This window comes from Heterostelium album, assembly GCF_000004825.1.
Source record: "Heterostelium album PN500 unplaced genomic scaffold PPL_contig8, whole genome shotgun sequence".
NCBI classification, from domain to species: domain Eukaryota; phylum Evosea; class Eumycetozoa; order Acytosteliales; family Acytosteliaceae; genus Heterostelium; species Heterostelium album.
In genome coordinates this window covers 1,212,586-1,235,881 of record NW_008805085.1, presented here as the reverse complement: position 1 = coordinate 1,235,881, position 23,296 = coordinate 1,212,586, and the positions used below count along the sequence as shown (strand labels likewise).

At 32.5% G+C, this 23,296-nt stretch overlaps 7 protein-coding genes across 7 annotated transcripts; 5 read left to right on the top strand and 2 right to left on the bottom strand.

The window, feature by feature from the left end:
• Window positions 1–332: 332 nt before the first annotated feature.
• On the top strand, window positions 333–3,119 carry PPL_04144 (uncharacterized protein; the record flags this gene model as incomplete). The annotated part of the gene is made up of 6 exons (XM_020575054.1): window positions 333–342; window positions 426–612; window positions 725–1,120; window positions 1,205–1,922; window positions 2,373–2,398; window positions 3,110–3,119. 6 exons carry the CDS (start codon window positions 333–335, stop codon window positions 3,117–3,119), a joined length of 1,347 nt encoding a protein of 448 aa, XP_020435468.1.
• A 2,649-nt stretch (window positions 3,120–5,768) lies between these two features.
• On the top strand, window positions 5,769–8,423 carry PPL_04143 (uncharacterized protein; the record flags this gene model as incomplete). Its single annotated transcript, XM_020575053.1, has 1 exon — window positions 5,769–8,423. One exon carries the CDS (start codon window positions 5,769–5,771, stop codon window positions 8,421–8,423), a length of 2,655 nt encoding a protein of 884 aa, XP_020435467.1.
• Window positions 8,424–9,692: 1,269 nt separating this feature from the next.
• On the top strand, window positions 9,693–12,036 carry PPL_04142 (uncharacterized protein; the record flags this gene model as incomplete). Its single annotated transcript, XM_020575052.1, has 3 exons — window positions 9,693–10,078; window positions 10,161–10,726; window positions 10,808–12,036. The coding sequence occupies 3 exons, from the start codon at window positions 9,693–9,695 to the stop codon at window positions 12,034–12,036; spliced, it is 2,181 nt and encodes a 726-aa protein (XP_020435466.1).
• A 738-nt stretch (window positions 12,037–12,774) lies between these two features.
• Window positions 12,775–17,337, top strand: forA (actin binding protein; the record flags this gene model as incomplete). The annotated part of the gene is made up of 7 exons (XM_020575051.1): window positions 12,775–13,038; window positions 13,124–13,340; window positions 13,424–13,497; window positions 13,588–13,677; window positions 13,751–14,016; window positions 14,126–14,267; window positions 14,719–17,337. 7 exons carry the CDS (start codon window positions 12,775–12,777, stop codon window positions 17,335–17,337), a joined length of 3,672 nt encoding a protein of 1,223 aa, XP_020435465.1.
• Window positions 17,338–18,902: 1,565 nt separating this feature from the next.
• Window positions 18,903–20,027, bottom strand: PPL_04140 (uncharacterized protein; the record flags this gene model as incomplete). The annotated part of the gene is made up of 3 exons (XM_020575050.1): window positions 18,903–19,425; window positions 19,507–19,679; window positions 19,743–20,027. The coding sequence occupies 3 exons, from the start codon at window positions 20,025–20,027 to the stop codon at window positions 18,903–18,905; spliced, it is 981 nt and encodes a 326-aa protein (XP_020435464.1).
• Window positions 20,028–20,692: 665 nt separating this feature from the next.
• PPL_04139 (uncharacterized protein) lies at window positions 20,693–21,488 on the bottom strand (the record flags this gene model as incomplete). Its single annotated transcript, XM_020575049.1, has 2 exons — window positions 20,693–21,220; window positions 21,294–21,488. The coding sequence occupies 2 exons, from the start codon at window positions 21,486–21,488 to the stop codon at window positions 20,693–20,695; spliced, it is 723 nt and encodes a 240-aa protein (XP_020435463.1).
• Window positions 21,489–22,475: 987 nt separating this feature from the next.
• PPL_04138 (uncharacterized protein) lies at window positions 22,476–23,105 on the top strand (the record flags this gene model as incomplete). The annotated part of the gene is made up of 3 exons (XM_020575048.1): window positions 22,476–22,544; window positions 22,646–22,912; window positions 23,025–23,105. 3 exons carry the CDS (start codon window positions 22,476–22,478, stop codon window positions 23,103–23,105), a joined length of 417 nt encoding a protein of 138 aa, XP_020435462.1.
• Between the last annotated feature and the right edge of the window lie 191 nt (window positions 23,106–23,296).

Sequence of the window (23,296 nt, the reverse complement as noted above, 5' to 3'; positions counted from 1 at the left end):
CTAATAAATTAATACTGTTAATATCAAAATTGGCGGTAACAATAATAAACAACAATAGCAAACAACAATCCAAAAAAGCAAAAAAATCACAAACAATATATCTTGTTCTGAAACAATTTACAAATCAAAAAAATTTAATTATATCCAAAATATTTATTCTTTAATTTTTCTTATCTTTTAATAATACTAGTATTTTATTAATCTCGAAATTAATAAACTTTAAATTAAAACTCACAACCAATTAAACTTACAACTTTTATTTATAAAACATATATATAGAATAATCAGATCAAAGTTAATACATATAAATAAGCGCATATAGATATAAAATCATGAATATAAGTATGTAAAGAGTAAAATCAAATAGACCTGAGCGCTGTACATAAAATATTAATATTATAAAAACTTAACTTTGATAAATATAGGAGAAAAAAAGAAAACAAGTCACAGAGCTGTCAATATAGTCAGAACAGACAATGAAGAGACAGATCGTGAATTAGAATATTTCATTCCTCTCTTGAAGGAGAAGAAACAATCAATCAGAACTAGTGCAATTCATAATCTTATTAATATTTGTATTTATCAAAATAGAAGAGAAGAAGTTCATGAATGGTAAGTTCACCACTAGTTTACAAATTAAATAATAATAAAAACAATAAATAGAGAATAGATACTAATCACAAATTATAATATTATTAAATAACAACAACAACAACAATAACAGTGATACACAGTTAGCTGATGCACTATGTAGTATAATTACATCTGGCAATAAAGAACAATCGGAAGTACTAAATGCCATTCATGCACTAGAGTTGGTTTCGATTATGGATGGTCTAAATAGATTCGAAATGTTCAAGAGTATCAAAGGTGCACTTACACCATTGGTAACCGAAGGAGAAGACCACTTAAATCCAGCCATCATTTCCAGTGCATTGGAGGCAATCTCTGTCTCATGTTTTATCAATTGCTCACTCTCTGACTCCTACGAAAACACCATTGAAATGTTTAAAGAGATCATCATGACCGAAAAGAACAAACCAATTTTAAATAGTGCACTCGCCGGTTGGCTATTGATGTTAACTCGTTTAGAGAAATCAAAGATTAACAAACATGCAGAGTAAGTAATAGTTATTCATTCAGCTGTGAAATAAGAATAGTAGTTAAAATATTAATTATAATGTTATTTATTATGCTTCTTTAGATTATTAGATAGAATTACAGAACTTTCAGAATCATCTTTCCACGAACTTAGAATTACAGCTGCCGTTTCAATTGCTTTTCTGGTGAGTGAAATGGATACGGCTTCCTATGAGGAGGACGAAGGTGAAGAGGAAGATTTGGAAGAAGACTATGAATATGATGAAGACGAAGACTATGACTACTCACAGAAGAATAGAAATGGACATCGTGCCAAAGCTCAGGAGGAAGCAGGTAGCAACGAAGACGACGAGCAAGAGGAGGACGGTGAAGACGACGACGAAGACCAGGAGGAGTATGACGAGGATGAAGAGGAAGCCGATGAATTCAACAATGAAATCGTAAATCTCGTAGAGAATCTGATTATCGACTCGAACAACGAGAAGGGTAAGAAGAAGATGCAATCAAAGTCACTCCTAAGAAACATCGTCAAGACACTCAAGGACGGAGTCTCACCAACCGAGTTCCTCAAGGTCGAAAAGCAATACTTTTACTTCCAAGGATGGCGTAAATACATTCAGCTCCACGAAATCAAGAGAATCTTAAAGAGCGGTGCTTCAATCCAGTGGGGATACAACAAGGACTTGCGTGACCTCTTTGGCATTGAAATGAGATCCACTGCCGAGAACAACATTTTTATGCGTGAATTCTTTTCCCATAACCAAAGTAAATCAAAACAAAGAACTCAAAGTCTAACCAGAGATCGTCTAGCCTCCAATAATGTATATTCATATCATCATGATCAATAAAATAAATAAATAAAATATGATAATTATATATTAAAAAAAACAACTCTTCTTTATAAAGTTAATGTTGCAACATTTTAATAAACTTTTTTTTTCTGAATGGTCGGTAGCTAACTTCGTTCATGATATCATTTCAAACAAACAGTGTTGATTTTTGTTCTTAATCCGGAGTAAATCGATGTATGTATGGTGGTAAGATTCCTCAGAAAGTTGTAGTGGGTTTTGAAACGACAACAAAAATCCCAAGATACCGATGATGTTTTCTTTTCTTTTTTTTTTTTTTTTTTGTAAGGTGATTTAGAAAGGATGAATGTATGTTTGATAGATTGAGTGACTACCTTTGCTACAAAGGTTTATTAAAAAAATATTGTTTGTGAAGAGTTTTTGTTTGTTTTTAGTGTAGAGTCATTTTTTTTTTTTTAATAGACCCAACAAATCATAGCAAATATTGGGTCACTTCTTCCATTTGGTAGTGCAAATTTAATAGATGAAAAAAAAAACAAAAAAATAAAACATAACAAAAAAAATAAAACATAACAAAAATAAAACATACATCCTATATTAGTAGATCTGTTGCATTATCATTAATTCATCGGTATTTTTGTTTTGTTTTTTACTCTTTTTTTTCGTCCAAAATTTTTTTTTAATGATTATTTATAAACCAAAGGTAGATGATTCCCAAAATCCACATTCGTTTAACACACACGTTTGAGATGAAACCTCAATCTCTCAACAAAACAATAACTTTTAAGTTTTGACCAAACTTTGCACAAATGTCAAAGTATTTTCTCATACCTTAAACTATTTAGATCACTTTGCATTTTGACATTTTTTTTAAAACCGAGTGGTGTTTCCACACCAATACTGATCATTATTATCGACCAGCTCTTCTTCCCTCTTGTACCCCCACAAACACCAACAACACTTAAATCAGGTCCAAATTCAGATCACTTGGTTGGTCTTCTCTTAATAACCAACTGATGCTCTATTAAAAAATAAGAACACCTATGCTTTATCATACCTAAAAATTAATTTACTTTTTTTTTAACAATAATCAATAACTCAGATATATAGATAACTTTCTGTTTTGTTTATAAATAATAATATTATATAAAACTACTACTACCTTTTTTATCCATTAAATTGTTTTTATATTAAATTAGAATGAGATAAAACGATATTCATTTTCTTTACTTTAGTATCTATCTATCTATTATAATAATAAAATATAACCATTACAATAATTAATTACAACAACAATAATTCAACTTGATTACAATTAAAATAAAAACTAAAAAAAACAATCAATTAGTGTATGTATAAAAACAAAAATAATAATGGTTTATCGGATATGATAAAAAGTGATTGAGATATATGACATGACAATGAAATATCATATGTATATTTAAGGGAAATATGTAAATTCTCTGTCTGATTTTTAAATTAATCATCTGTTATTATAATAACAATCAAATCAATGTGTGTTTAATATGGTTTTTGTTTTCCGACAATTAGTTATCGCATTTTTTTAAATTAATACAAAAAAATAATAATAAATCCAAACTCTTTAATATATATCCCCACTGCCACTCACACCTTGAAATCGAACAACACACATTAATCATAACACATAAATCAAACAACAGACAGCAGAGAAAATTCTATGTAATAGTCAATTTACAAAACCAATTAGTTTTCGTCTTCGTAGTTATAAACATTTATTTATATTATTACTACTATTTATTATTTATCATTTTTATTATTATTATAAATACTATATTATTTAACTATCATACATGAAATACATGCAATTGCCTTATTTTATATTAAAATAATAGTTATTAGTTGAACAAACAAATAAATAAATAAAAAGAAAAGGTAAATTATTGTCTATTTTGTATATATCTCTTATAAAAATAATAATAATAACAATAAATCATTATAATAACACAAAACACACACTTTTACGGTCTTTTCATGACCTTAACTTATACCTTACCGACCTCATCCTATCGTGTCCTTATATCTATATTTTCACCGATGATTTGTTGGACTTATTGACATTGAGGGATTATATTGTGTATTATTTGAAGGCAAAAAGAAAAGAGAGGGTGAGGAGATAAGATGAAGAGAGGAGAGGAGATAAAGAAAATAAAATACATACATATGCATAAAAACAGATAGATCAATGAGTAAAGATATGAATCGAGATATAAATGTGTGTGTAGTATAAAACGAAACAAAAAGATATATAAATCATAAGTAAATTGATCTCTTTTGGTGGATATATTATTTATAGATATCTATAGGGTCATTGGATTACTCTATAAAATAAAAGTAAATGATATTTGTCAACATTGTTTTGTTAATTTGTTGCCAATTTGTAGATTTGTTTTAAACATATGCGAGTAGATAATGTGTGTGTGTCTTTAATGTGTTCTTGCATGTCTGTTGCATGTTGGATAGTATTATTATTATTCTTCTTCTTTTGGTTAAAATACTTTAAATTATTATAATATCTTTGCAAATATAGGAAAAAAGCAAAAAAACAACAACAACAATGAACTGACTAACTAACACTTCTTATTTTTCTCTTTTTTTTTTGTTTTTTTGTTTTGTTACTATTAAACAACAATAATAATAAATATAATAACCATATTTATTAATTATTTTATTATGTAATTGAATTTTGATTTGCATTATCGTCATTGGTTTGGTTGATATCTACAAATTTTGTAGAAATCTCAATAACCTCCGAAGAACAATCAACAACAACAACAACAACATTGCATATTCACTGTTTTATTATATTTATATTTATTTATTTATTTATTTTTATTACTAGATTAGATATCAATTGAGTAATAGTATAGTCTAGTATTAATACACACAGGACAGTCCAATCAAAAATGTATAGCTTCTGGGAAAAGATAAAAGCTCCCCTGGTAAGTTTACAAATTAAACGATTATCACACATATATAGGATACAAATATATACATTCATTTGCACAATCCATTGTCTAAATAGACTGTCGGTTAAATACATTTTAAGGAACGGACAAAAACAAACAAACAAACAAACAAACTAGACATATAGTATAGCATTGCATATACACATTGATATATTGGTGTTGTTAATTATTGTTTATGTTTATGTTTGTTTAAGCTCATTGTTTTTATCTATCAATTACAACAACACCACTACTACTATATCACCTTTATCTTCTTATGTCCATATAAATATATTGTTTAACATTATCTATTTAATTAAAACATTGACGGTTAGCCGTTAATTTATTTAATATTATCAGTCCCCATCCAATAATAATACAAATAGTTTAAATACTACAAGATATAGATATAAACTTAGTAATAGCATCATTTTTTATTATTATTTCAATATCTTTATACATATCAACATCAACATTCATCACATCATCAACTACCACACACTCACCAAACTTTAAAACAGTATAATACTTACTGTGAGATATATTGGTCAATGATTGATTGATTGATTTATCAAATCTGATTGATTAGATCGATTAAACTGATTGATTTAATATCATTCAGAGTGGTTCTTGTTGTTATCATCATCCATATCCATTATTCATATCCTTTCTTCATATCCATTCTTTTTTTTGTTATGTTTTGTTTTGTTTTGTTTGTTCCAATTAATTTTATATGATTGACACTACTATCACTCCACTACCCATTACATTACAAATCCATTTTATTCATTCACCATTTTATATTATAAACTAAATATATAATTATATTCATTCCAATAATAATATTTTTATAATAATCAATATTATTATCATGACAAATGCTGATGATACTAATACTGTTGCTGAATCAATTGAAATACAACAGAATGAGATCAAGCAAAAGACCTCAGAGGTAAAAGCTTCAAATGCTTTTTTGAAGGCTACAACAACCACCATGGTTCCTCCCAACGAGTTGGTGGTTGATATCAATCAGTTGCAACAGCGTGAGCGCGAGATGTACATGCTGACCGAACAGCAGCAGACACAGCAGCAACTGCTACAACAACAACTGATACTACAGCAACAACAACAGCAGATTCAACAGCTGCAGCAGATTCAAATGCAGCAGCTACAACAACAACAGAGTCCATCGCTGGAAGTCGACCAACTGCAAGCGACCTCCTCCATACCGAATAATAATCTACCACAATACATAGACAATCCGCTGAGTGCAAATCCACTAAACAATACAACTACAACATCTTTTGTCCCGTCGATTCTAAAGCAATCGGTAACAGAGATGCCTAGACTCCAACAGTCGGTGTTGCTGCCGGCCAACCCACTACGCCAAACTCTACTCAACCCAAACACACTCACCGGACTCTCGACTGCGCCACTCGGCACTCATCTACAGCAATCGGCAATTATGGCACCTGCCACTTCACCTCCCCTCGTTATTACATCACCTACCCTTGCTAGTGCAGCACAGAGTAGCAATACTAACCCGGGTGCCACCAACACCCTTGTCTTGCCCTGTACGAGCATCGTCACACCCGCACTGGCCAATATCGTTGCCATACCCGCAGAGGTTTCAGAGATCACTCCAATGACACCTGTCACTGCCATTCCAGCGCATCCACTCACCGTACCACCTTCACCACTCGGCCTGAGCTCCATGCCTCAGGTTTCACCTCGTTCTCCTGGCAATCCACTGGGTGCGACACTCTCACTCGGTGGAAATCCACTCGGTGGAACATTGGGTGGACTTGGTGCGACACTTTCTCTCAACAATCCACTTGGAGCAACCTACAACAATCTAGTAAACAACAACAACAACAGTATATTATCAACTTCTAACGCTTTCCATTCGTCATCACTCAAAACCATAATGGAAATCCCAAGATATCGATCAAACTCCACGGTAGAGGATACAGTTGCTTCGCCTGGCTACGTGGAAATGAAAGATCTCTCCAAGAATACGGTCATTGTAAATATTCCATCGCCTGTTGTTGCTCAACAAACTATTCTAGATGGTGCCGATCAGGTCCCACTGGTCTCTGAAATTCTACCACAGATCTCTGAGAGCATTCCGGGCGGTGCTTCCATTACAGTCGCCGACAAAGCATTTGCTCTTGCCGATGCCGACGCCGATAAAGTAAAGACGAAACGAAAGAACCGTTTCTCCAAGGAGAAAATGAAGAAATTCAAAAACAGTGTCTATCAAATCTTGGCGCCATCCACCCAACTACCCATTCATCTTGTCGACTCTGAGACACTGGAGACCTATGTCGTGCCATTCCTCATGGAGCTGGGACGTGCGCTTCTCATGAGTGGTGTTCCTGCGCATCGTCTCGAATACGAGTTGACTTTGATCAGCTCAACGTTTGGTATTGACGGTAACTTTTTCACAACGCCAACCGGAATTTTCTTTTCTTTTGGTTCGCCACACACCATTCTTTCACCATACACTCATTTGCTTCGTATTCAATCCACCGATTACAATATGGAGCGTTTGGTACGTCTTGAGGCGTTAGCCGACGAAGTCATCTACGGAAAGAAGTCTTGCCAGACCGCACTGGTAGATCTCCGTGACATCTTGAAGGCACCGCCTCTCTACAGTATCTATGTAACAGTTTTCAGTTTTATTGTATCATCATTTGCTTTTTCTTTCTTTTTAAAGTGTGGATGGCTCGAAGTCGGCTCGTGCTCACTCGTTGGTCTCTACGTTGGTTTGTTGTACGCTGCCGGTTGCAAATGGCCACCCATTGGCAAGGTGCTGGAGGCGTTGTCTGCGTTTGGTGGAGCGATCATTGCAGCGCTCATCAATTCATTTATCTCGCCTGTACCTCGGTTTATGGTTACGCTCGGTGGAATCATTGCGCTGGCGCCCGGTTTGTCACTGACGATCTCAGTCGCAGAGATATCGACGCGTAACCTTGTCTCGGGAAATGCGAGATTGATGGGTGCATTCTCTTGTTTGCTACAGCTTTCTTTTGGAATTGCTATGGGCACAAAGTTCTCTGACAATATACTTCCGGTGCGAAAGGAAGTCGCACCAGACTCGTTCCCGGCGTGGACAATGTTCTTGGCGGTGCCACTGGCAGCGGTCTCCTTTGCCATTCAGATGAAAGCGTCACCCAGACAGATGTGGATCATCATGTTGACCAGTATCCTAGGTATCATCGGTGGTAACTGGGGTAACGAGGTGTTTGGTACGGATGTCGGTTCGTTCTTTGGTGCCTGTCTTATTTGTGTTGCCGGTAATTTGTATGCGAGATTCACAAACGGTACCTCTGTGGTGCCGATCATGTCTGGTATCATTCTGTTGGTCCCTGGATCGATGGGAGTCAAAGGTTTATTCTCAGTGTCGAGCGGCAATGTCGACGGTGGCATTGCACTTTTCGGTGGAATGTTTATGATTGCCACTTCACTGACGATCGGTTTGTTGGTTGCAAATCTATTGGTTAAACCTCATAAAGCATTATAAAATTAATAATTGTTAAACCAATCTTTTAATAATAATAATAATCCAATCAAAATAAATTTGTTTTGTTTTTTTGTTTTATTTTTAAAATAATAATGAAAAAAATATAATATCTCAAAACATATTGTTTTGTTTGTTCAACCTAATCAAAAAGCAACATTAAAATTTCATTCATTATTTTGATATTAGGTTTTCTTTTTTGGTATTTTTAGATTGATTGAATGAACTTAAAATTCGTTCAGTTTAGGTTTGCCGATCGAGTTTGTTTCCATTGCACCCTTCTTTTGGGCAGATTGTTCACTGGTACAATCTATTCCACATCCTGCTTCTATCGAAATTGAACAAAAATTGGGTGGTTTTTTTTTGATATCTGAGTCTCTAACATCCTCATCATTGTTGTTCTTGAAAAACTCAATCTTTTTGCGCCCATTAAAATTGGTTCATTCGTTTGGTGTGACATCACCACAAATAGTGAGACATCTAAACCAAAAAAATTATAATAATTTTGCAAATCAAATTTTGTGCATTTATTAAAAAAATTTTGACAAAACTCAAAAAAAAATCAGAAACTTTTAAAATGTCTTTTTGCCCAGTGTCCAAACACCAAAACAATAAAAAAAATAAAACAAATATAACTTGGATTACTTTTTTGTGGTGATAGATGACACATTAAAACAATACAAATTTACACACTTTAAAATTATATATATAATAAAAAATAAATAGTGGTAAACTGTTTGTTTAAATACCAATACCACAACCACCACCAACACCACTTATTACCTTTTAAATTATATAACAATTACAATAACAACAATTAACAACAACAACACTATTTCCAACAACATCATCAATTAATTATCATCATCATCATCATCAACACACACAATTAAAATAGTAACAAAACATTACACAGAAATACAAAATACAAAAACAAAAACAAAGTTTTACTAGTAAAGTTTGTTTTTTTTTAGTTACTTTTTTGTCTATCATATGATAATCAGTCAATTCTATTCACTACAATTTAAAAACAGCAGTTTATAATCAATCAATCAATCAAATTAATTTATTTATATCACCTACATTGTTTCTAAATATATTTTGAGATTTAGATTTATCTTTTAGTTTTTTTTTTATTTATTTATTTTTTGTAATATATTAAAATCATAATAATAACAATAGCAATAATAATAACAGTAGTATTTCATATAGTTAATTGAATGAGATAAACACATTTGTTTGCAGGTAGTTTGTTAGATCGATCGGAGAGAAATGACATCCTCTACAAATTGTGACCACCAATTTGATCAATCATCTATTTTCATCAATAATTTCAATAGTAATAATAATAATAACAATAACAATAGTTTTAATAGCAATTTTTTTAATAATAATCATCATCAAAGTAATGTAATGAATTCAATTGGAGTAGCTACAACGACAGCAGCGGCAGCAGCAACAACAACGACATCGGTTGGATGTAACTTGATTGATTTCTCATATGACCAACTTGGATGTACAATCCATTGTGATTCACCATCGTTCAGTGATGACTTTCATGTCTCAAACTTGTTGTCAGATAACAAGCAACAACGTGACAAAGGTTTCATCGCCGCTCAATTCATAAAGACACCACTGGATATCACCATTTCATTTCCGTATGTAACAATAATAGTTACACATTCGACAACAGCAAGTTTAGCTAACTAATATATAATATCTATAATTATAATTTCCTAGATATCCAATTGATTTGGAAAGAATTGGATTGATATCAAAGAGTGGAACAGGTATTATTCAATCATTGTCTTTTTATGTTTCAGATCTGACATTTGAGGAAATCGATGCCAATTCCAAATCATTGATTGAGAATGCAAATAATGGAGATGGTAGTAATAATCATGGTCATGGAAATGGAATGTTGAAACCAAATCATTCATCTGATATCAAAATGAATCCTACAATGTTGTCTGTGAATAATCAATGGGATATTTCAAAAGAACGATATCCAAATCAACAGATGAAGAAACAATCGATAGCATTACAATCATCGCCATTCAACAACAACACGAATCTCGTATACAACAAGCTAGTTCATCAGTCATTCAAGTTTGTCGGTCACTTTGACGATCTCCATCAATCACAAGATAAATTGTTCACTTATTTCTCACACCCCCATTTTATGGATGGTCACATCAACCATCAACCTCCACTAAACTATTTATTACCCAGTCAAATCAAACCATTCGGTTCCAATGTATATTTATTAAACAATATCAAATCGATACGTATTAGAATACTTAAAGGTAAACAATTAGATTTATATATAACACTTTTAATTTCCAATTTTATTTACAAACTTTTTTTTTTCTTATTTTTCAAACTAGTTTTTCAATCAAGCTGTCCATCAATAGGTGGAATTGAGATATGGGGACTACCATCCTCTAATTGTCCACCAAATATCGTTGGTCAAATCTATCAGAAATCAATTGCCATACAATCTTTAAGATCATATTCACAACCTTTATTCCCAGTGTATCATCAACAACAACAAACAAACCAACAACCAAATTTCAATAGTAATAATAGCAACAAAGGATTTACGAATCAACATCAACAACAATATCAACAATTCACATTACCGATTTCATCATCTTATTCGGCTGTACCTTCAAGTCCACCTTCAATTCGTTCCTCCACCGATTCCGATATGTCCGATGTCAACAGCAGTGGTTTTTCCAACGACTCTAATAGTAATCACACAGACTTTGATCGATTCCTCGAGGCGCATCCCGACATTATACTGAACGAAGCCGGCGTTCCAACGATATTTCTCGATCCAATCACTCTCGAGTTGATGAGTGATCCCGTACAACTACCGTCCGGAAAGTTTGTAGACCGCTCCACCATACAGAAACTCTTTGACAACCACTACTTTAACGACCCATTCTCTGGCATCAGAATCACCAACACCCAGACCAACTTTGAGCTTCACCAACAGATCCAATCGTATCACGATTCCAAGAAACGCAAGCGACTTATCAAGAGTCGTCCCGCACTCGTTGCCGTTGTAAATAGCACCACACCCACCCCAACTCCACCGACAACACCCAGTTACCTACAGTTTTCGAATCTCTCTGTATCCACCACCAACAACAAATCCAACGATTCATTTGATAATAATCCATTCTTCCATATCGGAAGTAATAGCAGCAGCAGCAGTAATATTAATAACAATAATAGTTCACATCATAAACATCCACCATCACAACCAACAACACCAACCAATTTCAATGGATTCCCACAGTTTAACAATCATAATTCCAATGGTTTTGGTTTAGGTACACCTTTAAATTTTAGCAATAATCATAATAATAATAATAATAACAATAATAATAATAATAATAATAATATTTTCAATCTTACACACATATCATCTTCACCAACATCATCAACAACATATAATTATAACAAACCAATTAGTACAAGTTGCGATAGTGTGGTAGCACCAAAAGAAGAAAGAAACATGGGAGGACGTGGATCAGATCATCCTCTACTTAGACTTCTTTCTCAATCATCTCTTGTTGAACTACCAATCAAGAAAATAAAAAAATAAACTTATAATAAATATCACATTATTGGCTTTGCTTTGCCAACAATAACAAAAAAAAAACACTTATATATTTATTAACTTTTTACTGTAATTCGTAATTCGACTATTTATTATTAATTGATTGATTGATTGATTGAGTCTCTGCTCAGAGTTCATAGACATAAACAAAGTTAGTTATATTATTATTAGAATCAGAGTGATTCATAACCTTTGAATTGTTTTTATTTAATTTTCATTTTTTTTTTTTGTTTTTGCAATTTTTAATTTTTTAATTTTTTTTTGCTATTTTTGCTGCTTTTGGATCAATGTTAGTTCATTCATTATAATAATATTGCAAAATAACCACTTTTCAATTAAATATTTTAAGGTGGGTTGATTGATCAAAGTTTTTATTTTTTTCAAACAAATTTTTTTTATTAAAACAAAAAAAGAAGTAAGAAATAAAATAAAGTCAAATAATAACACTATTTGTATAAAACAGATTTAGAATTGATCAAGATACAATCAATTAAACAATCTCTATCTATTTAGTTTATTTTGAATCACTTTGATTTATTTTTATTTCTTACTTTTACAAGTAAAGCAAAGCAAAGCAAATCATTTTTTAACTTTAACTATAAAATCCATACCATATTATTATGGTAATTGTATATAAATATATCTTGTAATAGTAATAATAATAAATAGTAATAGTAAAATAGAATAATTTAATATATATATTAGATAGAGAAGGATAAAAGAATGTCTGAAAGTAGTAAGACACCACCTATTGCAGGTGAGAAAGAGAAGAAATCAAATAGCAATAACAAGCGATTTAATCTCAAGGTAAATGTTGTTAAAGCTAATAAGCTGGTTGGTTCCGATGGTGCTGTTTGCAGTCCATACGTTAAAGTGGTCTGGGGAAACAAAAAGAAAGCACAAAAGACTAAAGTGGTTACAAAATCATCTGATCCAGAATGGAATCAATCTATGGCATTTGAAGTTAAATGTGATAAATATCCAGAGGTAAGTTAATTATCTATCCAATTAAAAAAAAAGTAACTCTATTTATTTATTGATTTGGTTTTTTTTTTTATCTGATAAATTACAGAAAAAACCAGATGTAGAAATCGAAGTTTATGAACATAATAAATTCTCTGGTGATAAGTTGATCGGTGAGGTTAACTATCCAATCACAGATACCAATGTCATTTTGAATGAGCCATCCAATATTGTATTACCAGTGATTCTCAATCAAGGAACCAAACATGAATCTAAATCTGATCTGTCACTCAGTTTAACACCAAACTTTGGACAAGATAAAGCAGGTATGTAAACACATTATTGATTGAATTGAGGTATCAACAAAAACTTATTAATATAAATTCATTCCAACAAAAAAAAAATCCAGTTGTTGAGAAACAAAGACAAATTGATGAACAAAAGAAGATGGCAGATGTTGAAAGACAATTTGCACTTTTAGTTGTATGTTATAATTTCTTTTTTATGGCAATAAGTTACTTATCATGATATTTATTAATTACTAATAATAATAATAATAATGATAATAATTAGGATCAATTGGCAAATGATCCAAAAGCAAAGGAAGCAATGTTAAAGATGGATTGGAAAAATAAGATGTTGATGATAGAGCAAAATAAAGATGTATGTATTGGTAATGATAAACTTTCATTCACATTGATTACAAGAAGATTAATCGATTATTTTGTTATTATAGAAATTATCAAGTGATAAAACACCTGATCACTTTGCAGTTAAACTACTTCGTGAACTTGGTATTCGTGCCAAGAAATCATTGACTGCAAGCGCTGGATCGACACCATCTTCACCAACATCATCATCCGAGGGTATGTCCGTTTCTGATCTCAAAGACATCAGTGTTGCATTGCGTTCACGTGGTCTTGATTGGATTCGTCAATTCCACAAACTAGAGGCAACCACACGTCTCGTTGAATTACTCAATGTTATCAATCTACAACCAACGTAAGTTTATCATTATTATTATTAAAAGAGAGCAACAATTTAATTAGTACTCTTCATTTACTAATCAAACCAACCAACCAATGAATTTATTATTATTAATATTAAAAAGATTGAATGAAGAATCGATTCAGCAACAATTCGAATGTCTATCATGTATAAAGAATATTATGAACAACAAGATTGGTATACAATTCATCTTGAGTGTCAAGAATTCATTTAAGGTTATTGGTGCATGTCTTGGTTCTACAAATGTAAGTTCAGATTACTACACCAAACTTCACACAACAAACACAACAAAATACAATCAAACATTATAATATCATACCCCAACACACACACATCAATTTACAATATGTATGACAAAAATTGTTGTATTTATTGGTTTTGTCTAATGATATGGATGGTGATGTTTGAACTTTTGAAAAAAAAAAAAAAAAAAAAAACAAAATTTTCAAGTTCATACCACTATTAAGGTAATTCATTGGATTTTTTATTTAAATTGGACGAATGGAAATTTAATTTAAAGTGGTGTGTGGGGGTTAATTGTTAATTGAATCATCAATCATTATATAAACAAGACGAAAACAACAAAACATGGCAACCAATTTAAATTTATTGTTCTTCAACACAAACACAGAGTTGATATTTAATTTGTATTTTTAATATTTATATTTTTTTTTTAAAAATAATAATAATTTTTAGGATAGAGTTAATGAATTGGCTATTGCGTTGTTGAATGCTATTAATTTTGCATCGGATAATGGACACAAGATCATCATTGAAGTGATGAACAACAACAAGGTGATCAAGGGTGAAAAACGTAGATTCATATCATTGGTTAGTGCATTGCGTTCGAAACTAGGACAAAAGGAGACACGTGAGTCTCTCAAGATGAAGTCAATCTATTTGTCATTCATCAACGTCATTGTCAATTCGCCACCTGAAATTGACTTGCGTCTCTCGTTGCGTCAGGAGTTTTACTGGTTGGGTTTGAAGGAGATCATTGCCGACCTCAGCAAGTACGAGTATGACGAGTCGCCAGAGCTCGATACACAGATCACTGTGTTTGAGGAGGAAGAGAACAAGGATAGCAAGGAAATGGCCGATCGTTTCAACGAATTCCCAGGTCTCAACTTGACCTCCATCGACGACACTATCAAGGCGTTGATGGACAAGATCAAGATCACTGGACTCGTCGATACTTTCCGTGAGATTGTCAAGGACTTGCTCTTGTTGCCGGCAAACGAAGATCTAGGTCTTCGTACATGGTTGGTCGCCTCGAGAATCATCAAACAAATCTCGTTGCGTGACAAGAACATTGGTGTCGACGAAGACTTTATTGTACCACTCGATAATTTGTTGCTCACTTGCGAGCAAGAAGCAAAAGAGCTTCCACTTCGCGCCAAGATTGAAGATCTCTCAAAGGGATCACAGGATCTCAACAAGAAGGTTGCAGCTCAAGAGCTAGAGTTGAAGGAGAAGATCGATCTCGTCAAAAAGTACGAGGAAACCTCTGCTAAACAGTTGGAGGAGCTGAGCAGCAAGTTGAAGAGTAAGGAGGATGATATCAAGATGTTGTTGGAGCAGATCGAGACATTGAAGGCTAGACCAATGGCCTCGGTAACTGCGACACCAGTAGGTGCAGATTTACCATCGTCCGGTGGACCACCACCACCCCCTCCTCCACCCGGAGGACCACCACCACCCCCACCCCCACCAGGAGGACCACCACCACCTCCTCCACCACCCGGAGGACCTCCTCCACCTCCTCCACCCCCAGGAGGACCACCTCCACCACCTCCACCCCCAGGTGGCGGACCACCCCCACCTCCACCACCCCCAGGAGGCCCACCAGGCCCACCACCCCCACCAGGAGGACCTCCAGGACCACCACCCCCACCAGGTGGATTCGGTAAGAAGGCTGCTGCTCCAGCAAGAAAGCAGATTCCACTACCAGGAATGAAGATGAAGGGTCTTCAATGGACCTCTCTCAACGATAAAAAGATTCAAGGTACAGTGTTTTCTAAATTCACAGTCGATTCATCAAAGGATATCAACTTGGACTACAAGGAAATCGAAGAAGCATTCCAAGCCAAGGTCATCGAAAAGAAAGAATCGTCTGCACCCAAAAAGAGTGGACCAGTCGCTATCATTGATGGAAAGACCAGTCAAAATCTATCGATCTTTTTGTCTCAATTCAAGGGTAAATCATTCGATGACATCTGTGGTGCAATCAATCGTGGTGATGAATTGATGTTCCAAAGCAATCACATTGATGCACTGATCACTTTCTTGCCATCGGACGACGATATCAATAACATCAATGAATTCCTCAAGGAGGAGAAGGATGTCACCAAGTTGGGAACTGCCGAGCAATTCTCATTGAAGATCAACGCCGTTCCCTCGGTAAAGACACGTCTCACTGCCATGAAATTCAGATTCGGTTACGGTCCAAAGAAGTCGGACATCAAGTTGGATATTGCCAACTTCCGTACCGCCGTCAAGGAGCTCAGCGAATCCACCAAGATTCCAAAGATCATTGAAATCATCTTGATTCTCGGTAACTTTATCAATGGTGGTACACCAAGAGGTAATGCATTCGGTTTCAAGTTGAATACCATCACCAAGCTTGCCGATACCAAGTCCACTGACAACAAGATGTCGTTGATCAACTACTTGGCCAAGGTCCTACAAAAGGACTTTAACAGTTTGACCAACTTTGCCGAGGAGCTCAAGCATGTCGAACCGGCATCAAAGATCTCAATGTCCAATCTCTTGTCAGAGATTGCCACACTGCGTAAGGACTTCCTCCAAGTACAAAAGACCATCGAAACATTGGCACCATCCGACGATCAAGATACCTTCAAATCGACATTCGAGACATTCTTGAAGGTCGCCCAAGAGGATATCGATCAAATCACTGACAACTCGCAACAAATGGAAACAGAGTTTAGAACGTTGGCCACCAACTATGGTGAGGATCCAAAGATCGATCCATCAGAGTTCCTCATGATGTTTGTCAAGTTTGTCGAACAATACGATAAATCGACCAAAGAGAACGAACAATTGGCACAACAAGCAGAAAAGATTGCAAAGAGAGAGGCTGCTAAGAAACTCAAGGAGGAAGAGGATGCCAAGAAGAAGCAAGCCGCCGAAGAAAGAAAGAAGAAGGGTGCTTCAGAAGAAGTTATGCCAGAGGCAGTTGTCGATGATCTCTTGAATACCATTGCAAGTGGTGATGCCTTCAAGAACAGAAGAAGAGCTGGTCGTGGTGCTCGTGCTGCTCAAGTAGATTTAGATTCAATAGAAATCGAAGTATAAAAGTAATAATTAGTATAAATATGAATATAACATAAAATAAACTTAAAAATAAAACAAGAATAAAACATACCTAATTGATTTGGTTAAACCCATTCTTAACCAATATGTAATTGGAATATTTGTAATTGTACTTGGAATGGTTGATATAAATTGCTTGAAGTAGTTTGAATACTTGATATTCAATTCATTCTCTATCAATATGTATATCAACTATGCAGAGTTGAAAATGAACATCACTTGCTACCCTGCAAACGAACAGTGAAGAAGTTCCTTAAAAAGTATGATTGGGTAGGTATCTGAGATCATGGCGTATCTGAGATTTCTACTGCTCCATCAGATTCAAAAAATGGGTAATGTCAATGGTCTGGTGGGTAGAAGCAGGACCCATCTCTACACCAGAGTGCCAAGGAATAGAAAGATGATGGTACTAATGTTCTTTAAGGAGAATCATCATGCATCACCTAGATCAACATACCATATAAACTTTTCTCTCCTAGGTTACTCCACTGCCTAGTCTGTTGTTCATCCACGACATAAGGGATTCGCGTATAGCGACCAAAAGGAAGTTATATCTTTGACTGTCCTATTGATATTGGTATGTATTTATTTCCTTACAAGAATATATTAAAATATAGGAATGATTTGATCGATCGATGACAAAATACTTTTCATTTGGTGTATGAACTAATTGAGTGTTTTGGAGGATGCCATGCCATCAATCACATATAGAGTTTCTTTTACCTTCTTGGAATGAAAAGTTGTGATATCTATGTATGAGATACTATCGTTTCGAAACGCTTTGTAAATTGTCAATGCCAGCAAGTGCAACTCTTCCAATTAAATATGCACCCACAGCGCCCAATGTAAGAAATCATTTTACTATCTAAAGAAGTTTCACCAAATTCTTCTTTGTTCAAAAAAGAAAACTGTCAATATATTGTTAATGTTACTTCATCATTTCACTCTTTTAAAAAAATAAAATAATTTGTTTTAAATAAATAACATTTCCGAAGTTAAATAATCTGGTTCAGTGCACTATCATGCTGAACCATCATATCTTTGATTCCCGTTCGTCAATGAGTTGCAAGAGTAATCAAGTGAGAAGGAATATACCATTGAGAGGCTGTATTTGGTGGAATGTTTTAAGAATTCATTGTTTCTATAAGTTTTTATAAAAGAGGACAATTTTCTAATTCATTTAAAAATGCTTTGAAAATAAATAATAAAAAAAACTAATTCTTTACTTAAACTATGATTGCTATGATGAGGTAATGCAAGATTGAAATAATATTTGATTAGAAATATTTTCTAAAGTACCTATTTATCAAATTTGAGTGAAGAATTGTACAAAGTTGAGAAGTTCAACCATTCCTGACGGAGATATATCATTTTAACATCAAAGAATACCCGAAGTCAAACACGAATTCTCCGCAGATAACACTTCAAAAAATCTTTTAAAGGATAACTTATTTGAATCATTAAAAAACATATAACAACTTTTATTAACATAAAAAAGGGTAACACAGACATTGATAATTTATATGTTAATTTAAATTATTTATTTTTTAGATTCCTACACTCATATTTTCCATTTCGAATTTGATGGTAATGGGAACCTTGGGACTAGCGGTTACAGCCAGTGTTTCAAGATCAATGATTGTTGTTTGGTACACGTTACCACCGGTTGAGGAGAATAATACAACATTGCTACCCTTCTGACCAAATGTACTAGTAAATGTCAACCAATTGGAGAAATGATTTGGGATTCTAAATATATTGGTTGTGGTTTGGGTTGTAAGATCAGCAGCGTAAATACCATAGTGACCTTGAGTAGCCATATTCATAAAGAAGACTTGACCATTGTAAAAGAGGATATTTGGTGCGCCCATAAAGAAATTCTTGAAAAATATTGGTCCCTTCACGATGGTCTTACTCCACATATTGTATACAACTAAAAATGTACCATTGCTAAGGCCTTTACCTCTGTCATTGTAGATGAGATAATAATCTCCGGTTGTTGCATCGTATGCTCCTTCTGGATAAATAGCATTTCCATTCATTGGTCCTGTTGGTAATTGTACACTTGTTCTAGAATTAGATAATTAAAAAGAGAGTTAATAAATATATATATAGATAGATTTAAATCTAAATATAGTAGCAATACATTACAATTCTTTAGTATTGAAATCCCAGGTGTAAATGGTAAGATTTGAGTTTGGATCATGCATAGTAAAGGCTGGTACTGCAACAAAGTTGTAGACTGGATCGTAAGCATAGATTTGTGGGTTTGCGATTGCAGTAAAGTAACCATTAATACTAGCAATTTCTGTTAGATTATTAGTCTATTTAAATTGATCAAGTTAATAAAGACTTTTTTAAACATTAGTATTTAAAAATAGACATACTGTGATTGAATATTCGAGGATAACATCGTTCCAATTCTCCATATCTGTAGCTAAAAATAGTAAAGTATTGTTTGTGGAATCTCCAGAAAGGATGGTTTGGAAATCATATTTCTTTGTTTGTCCCATGGCCACATTCATGAAAACTTGACAGGTGGTGGTGTTTATATTGTAAAATTGATTGTTTCTTCCAATCATAATAAATTGAGTGATATCTGAATCTGTTGAATAACAAACACTGATTGTCATTGACAATAAGAGTATTAAAAAGTATGTAAATGAATACATATTTATTTATATATAAAAAGATAAGAAAAATAAATAAATAAAAGAAATTTGAGGTGATCCAAGTGATAGTCGTGTGAAGGGAATGAAACCTAAATGATTTTTAGTGATTAGGTCATTTCTAATTTATTGGTTATTCTAAAATCAGATACTTTCAAGATTCTATTCCTATTTTTTAAAATTAAACAAAAATCTAAACAAAAACACAGATATTTCAAGTCCAACCACCTTAAAAATAAAATTCATGTCAAGATGTTTTTTTGATTTTTTTTTTTGCACAAATATCTTATTGACTTTAAATTCCGAACAGATAAACTAAGATATCATCAGTTGATATTATTTTGATTTTTCTTGGTTACGAGTGCTCTCGAACATTCAATTTGAATATTCACTTAATTGTTCTGTTTTAAGACGCCCATTACTGTCGTAATGATAATCTCAAAACACTAATCAATCATTTCGGTAGATCAACTTCACTTAACCAACCACATCTTAATATTTAAGATATTAAATTTAAGTAAAAAATCTAAATAAAAGAAAGATTTCAAAGATCTTTTCATTTCCCAAGTTGTAAAGACAAAAGAAAAAGATAATAAGAAATCAAAGGTAAATTAAAATGAATATTTAAACATTAATTCTTTTAAAATAATTAATTATTATTTCTTTATTTAATTTGTAAAACTACCACTGCTATTGCTACTATTACTATTGATATTGCTGCTGATACTACTACTACTACTACCGCTACTACAAATAATATTACTATTCTCTGCAGGATGCTTTATCTTTGCATGCATTTTCAAAGCACCATCGGTTCCATAAGCCTTAGGACACATATCACACTTGTAGGGTCGGTCAATTTCAGATGCAGTTCTTCTGATTCTTTTCTTTCCTTTGTGACCCGATGAATCGTATTCAAATGAGAGGTCATCTTTGTTCTCAGAGAGATGAACATCCATTTGATTGAGAAATGTTTCAAAGATACACATCAACTTTTGGTATCTCAACATACAATCATTTGATGGTTTATCTAGAACTGTTGCAACCTCTTCCCACTTGACTGTTGAGGAAATATTCATTTTCTGATAGACATACTCTATCAATTTGAAATTATCTATATCTTTCCAAGCAGGATCCTCTACTGTTTTATCCAAATATTCTTGGAGAATATTATTCGATAAATAAAAATTTGGATCCTCAAAAAAAAAAGAATAGTTTCGATATTAATAATAAAAACTTTGAATAGCAAATTAATTTTCCTAAACTTACTATTTGATATTGATAGAAATTTAAATTTGAATTAGAATCTCTTAAAGAATCATTTAATTCCTCTTGTTGTATGTTTTGAAAGAGAAAGGGATCAAGGAAAGTTGACTCGACAACATCTGAGGTTATTGGTGATATACCTGACAGATTAATAGGGTATTGTAGTTCATTTCCAAATAGATTGTTGGGAGATGTCATTTTTTTATTTAATAAATTAATAAAGATCATAAAACTCTAGTTAAATATTTATTAATCCAAGATAAAAAAAATAAAAAATAAAATATTACTATATAAATAAATTAACTAATTTAATATGCCTAACAATTTTATTTCACTAATGATCATATAAAATGTAATATATATAAAAAAAATAAAAAATAATATTAAAAATATATTCTTTATTGGCTCGGAAGCTCCTTCTTGTCTCAAAGTTTAGAACTTGAGACATATATAACACATTAAAATAAATCAGGTGATCTGCAAACTTCGAAAATAATAAGTTAACCACTCAATTGATGTTCTATATAACTTGACATAAAAAGACTTTAAAGAGAAAGGTTTGGAGATTGATTATTTGTTGATTGTTTTTTTCACTCACTCGATAAAAACTGATAATTTATTTTTGAGGAGACACTATTTAATATAGTGTCAAGGTTCAAGCTACAAGAACTAGTTGCAAATCTTAAAACAACATCAGTCGAATGTTTCAGCGTGTTGGTAATAAATAAATAAAAAACAAAGACTCACACCCACACCAATTAGAACAAATTAAAAGAAAAAAAATTCAATAAAACAGTTTTTCAAATAATGGTGTCTGAAAACCAGGCAGGTTTAAAAAAAAAAAAAAAATTGTTCTTAATACCGATTGATGAGTTATCTGTTATTTAATTAATTAAACACTTCAAATCATATTTATAAAGAGATTATACATTTATATTTTTAGTAATCTTTTTTTTATAAATTAATTTAATTTAAATCAACTTGCTCCAACAGTAATAATAATAAACACCCACACACACACAACACACTAGCTTCTTTTTTTTAACAATAATTTTATTAATTAAAATCATTGTAAACAAATTTGATTATAATAATCACTCTTGGAAACTCTACCTTATCATATTTAAATTAAAGTTTTATCAATTATCAATTATATATTTATAGTTGAAGTAGTACTTAAGGAAAATGATTAATGAAACAGTACCTCTAACTAAAAATCAGTACTTCTATATATGTGCATGCGCATTTCTATCTGTAAGTTATAGATCGACTATCTATAGATATATATATACAAAAAGATTAGATTAAATAAGATAAACTTATACTAATATTTGATTTTTATTATTATTATATAGACATTAGGTGTTATGGGACTATGTCAGATGATACTTGATATTATATTAGGTGCAGTATATATATTTATTATGCTTATTGGTATCCGTGGTGTTTGGAAGAGAAAGAAAAACTATCTCTTCTTGCTCATGTGGATTCTCATTGGTATGGCATTCCTCGAGATCATTTCAGTGGCTGTCGTAATCATCCTCGAAAAGAAAAAACATAAACACTCTAGATTTGGTTTCTATCCAGATTTAATACTTAATATATTTAAAATCATTTACTGTGTAAGTTTTATTTATAATTAGTTAACAATAATCTTATTATTATTATTAAAAATATAATAACAAACTAACCAACTAACTTTTATTTACAAAATCTATTATGATATCTAAATAGCTTGGTTTATCCTTCTTTACCAATTATATTAGAAATACTTTGGGTTACAAGAGACCACCAACACAATTGAATAGAATTTAAATTAAGAATCAAATGCAACATTATTATCAAATAAGCTCATAAACAATAACAATAACAACACAACAACAATATGAATCAGACACAGAATATTTTAGAATAAGACTCATACTCAACAACATATATATATAACCAATTATTTTCAAATACTACATGAATTTTGTATAATTTCAACCATCAACAAACTTATTTAT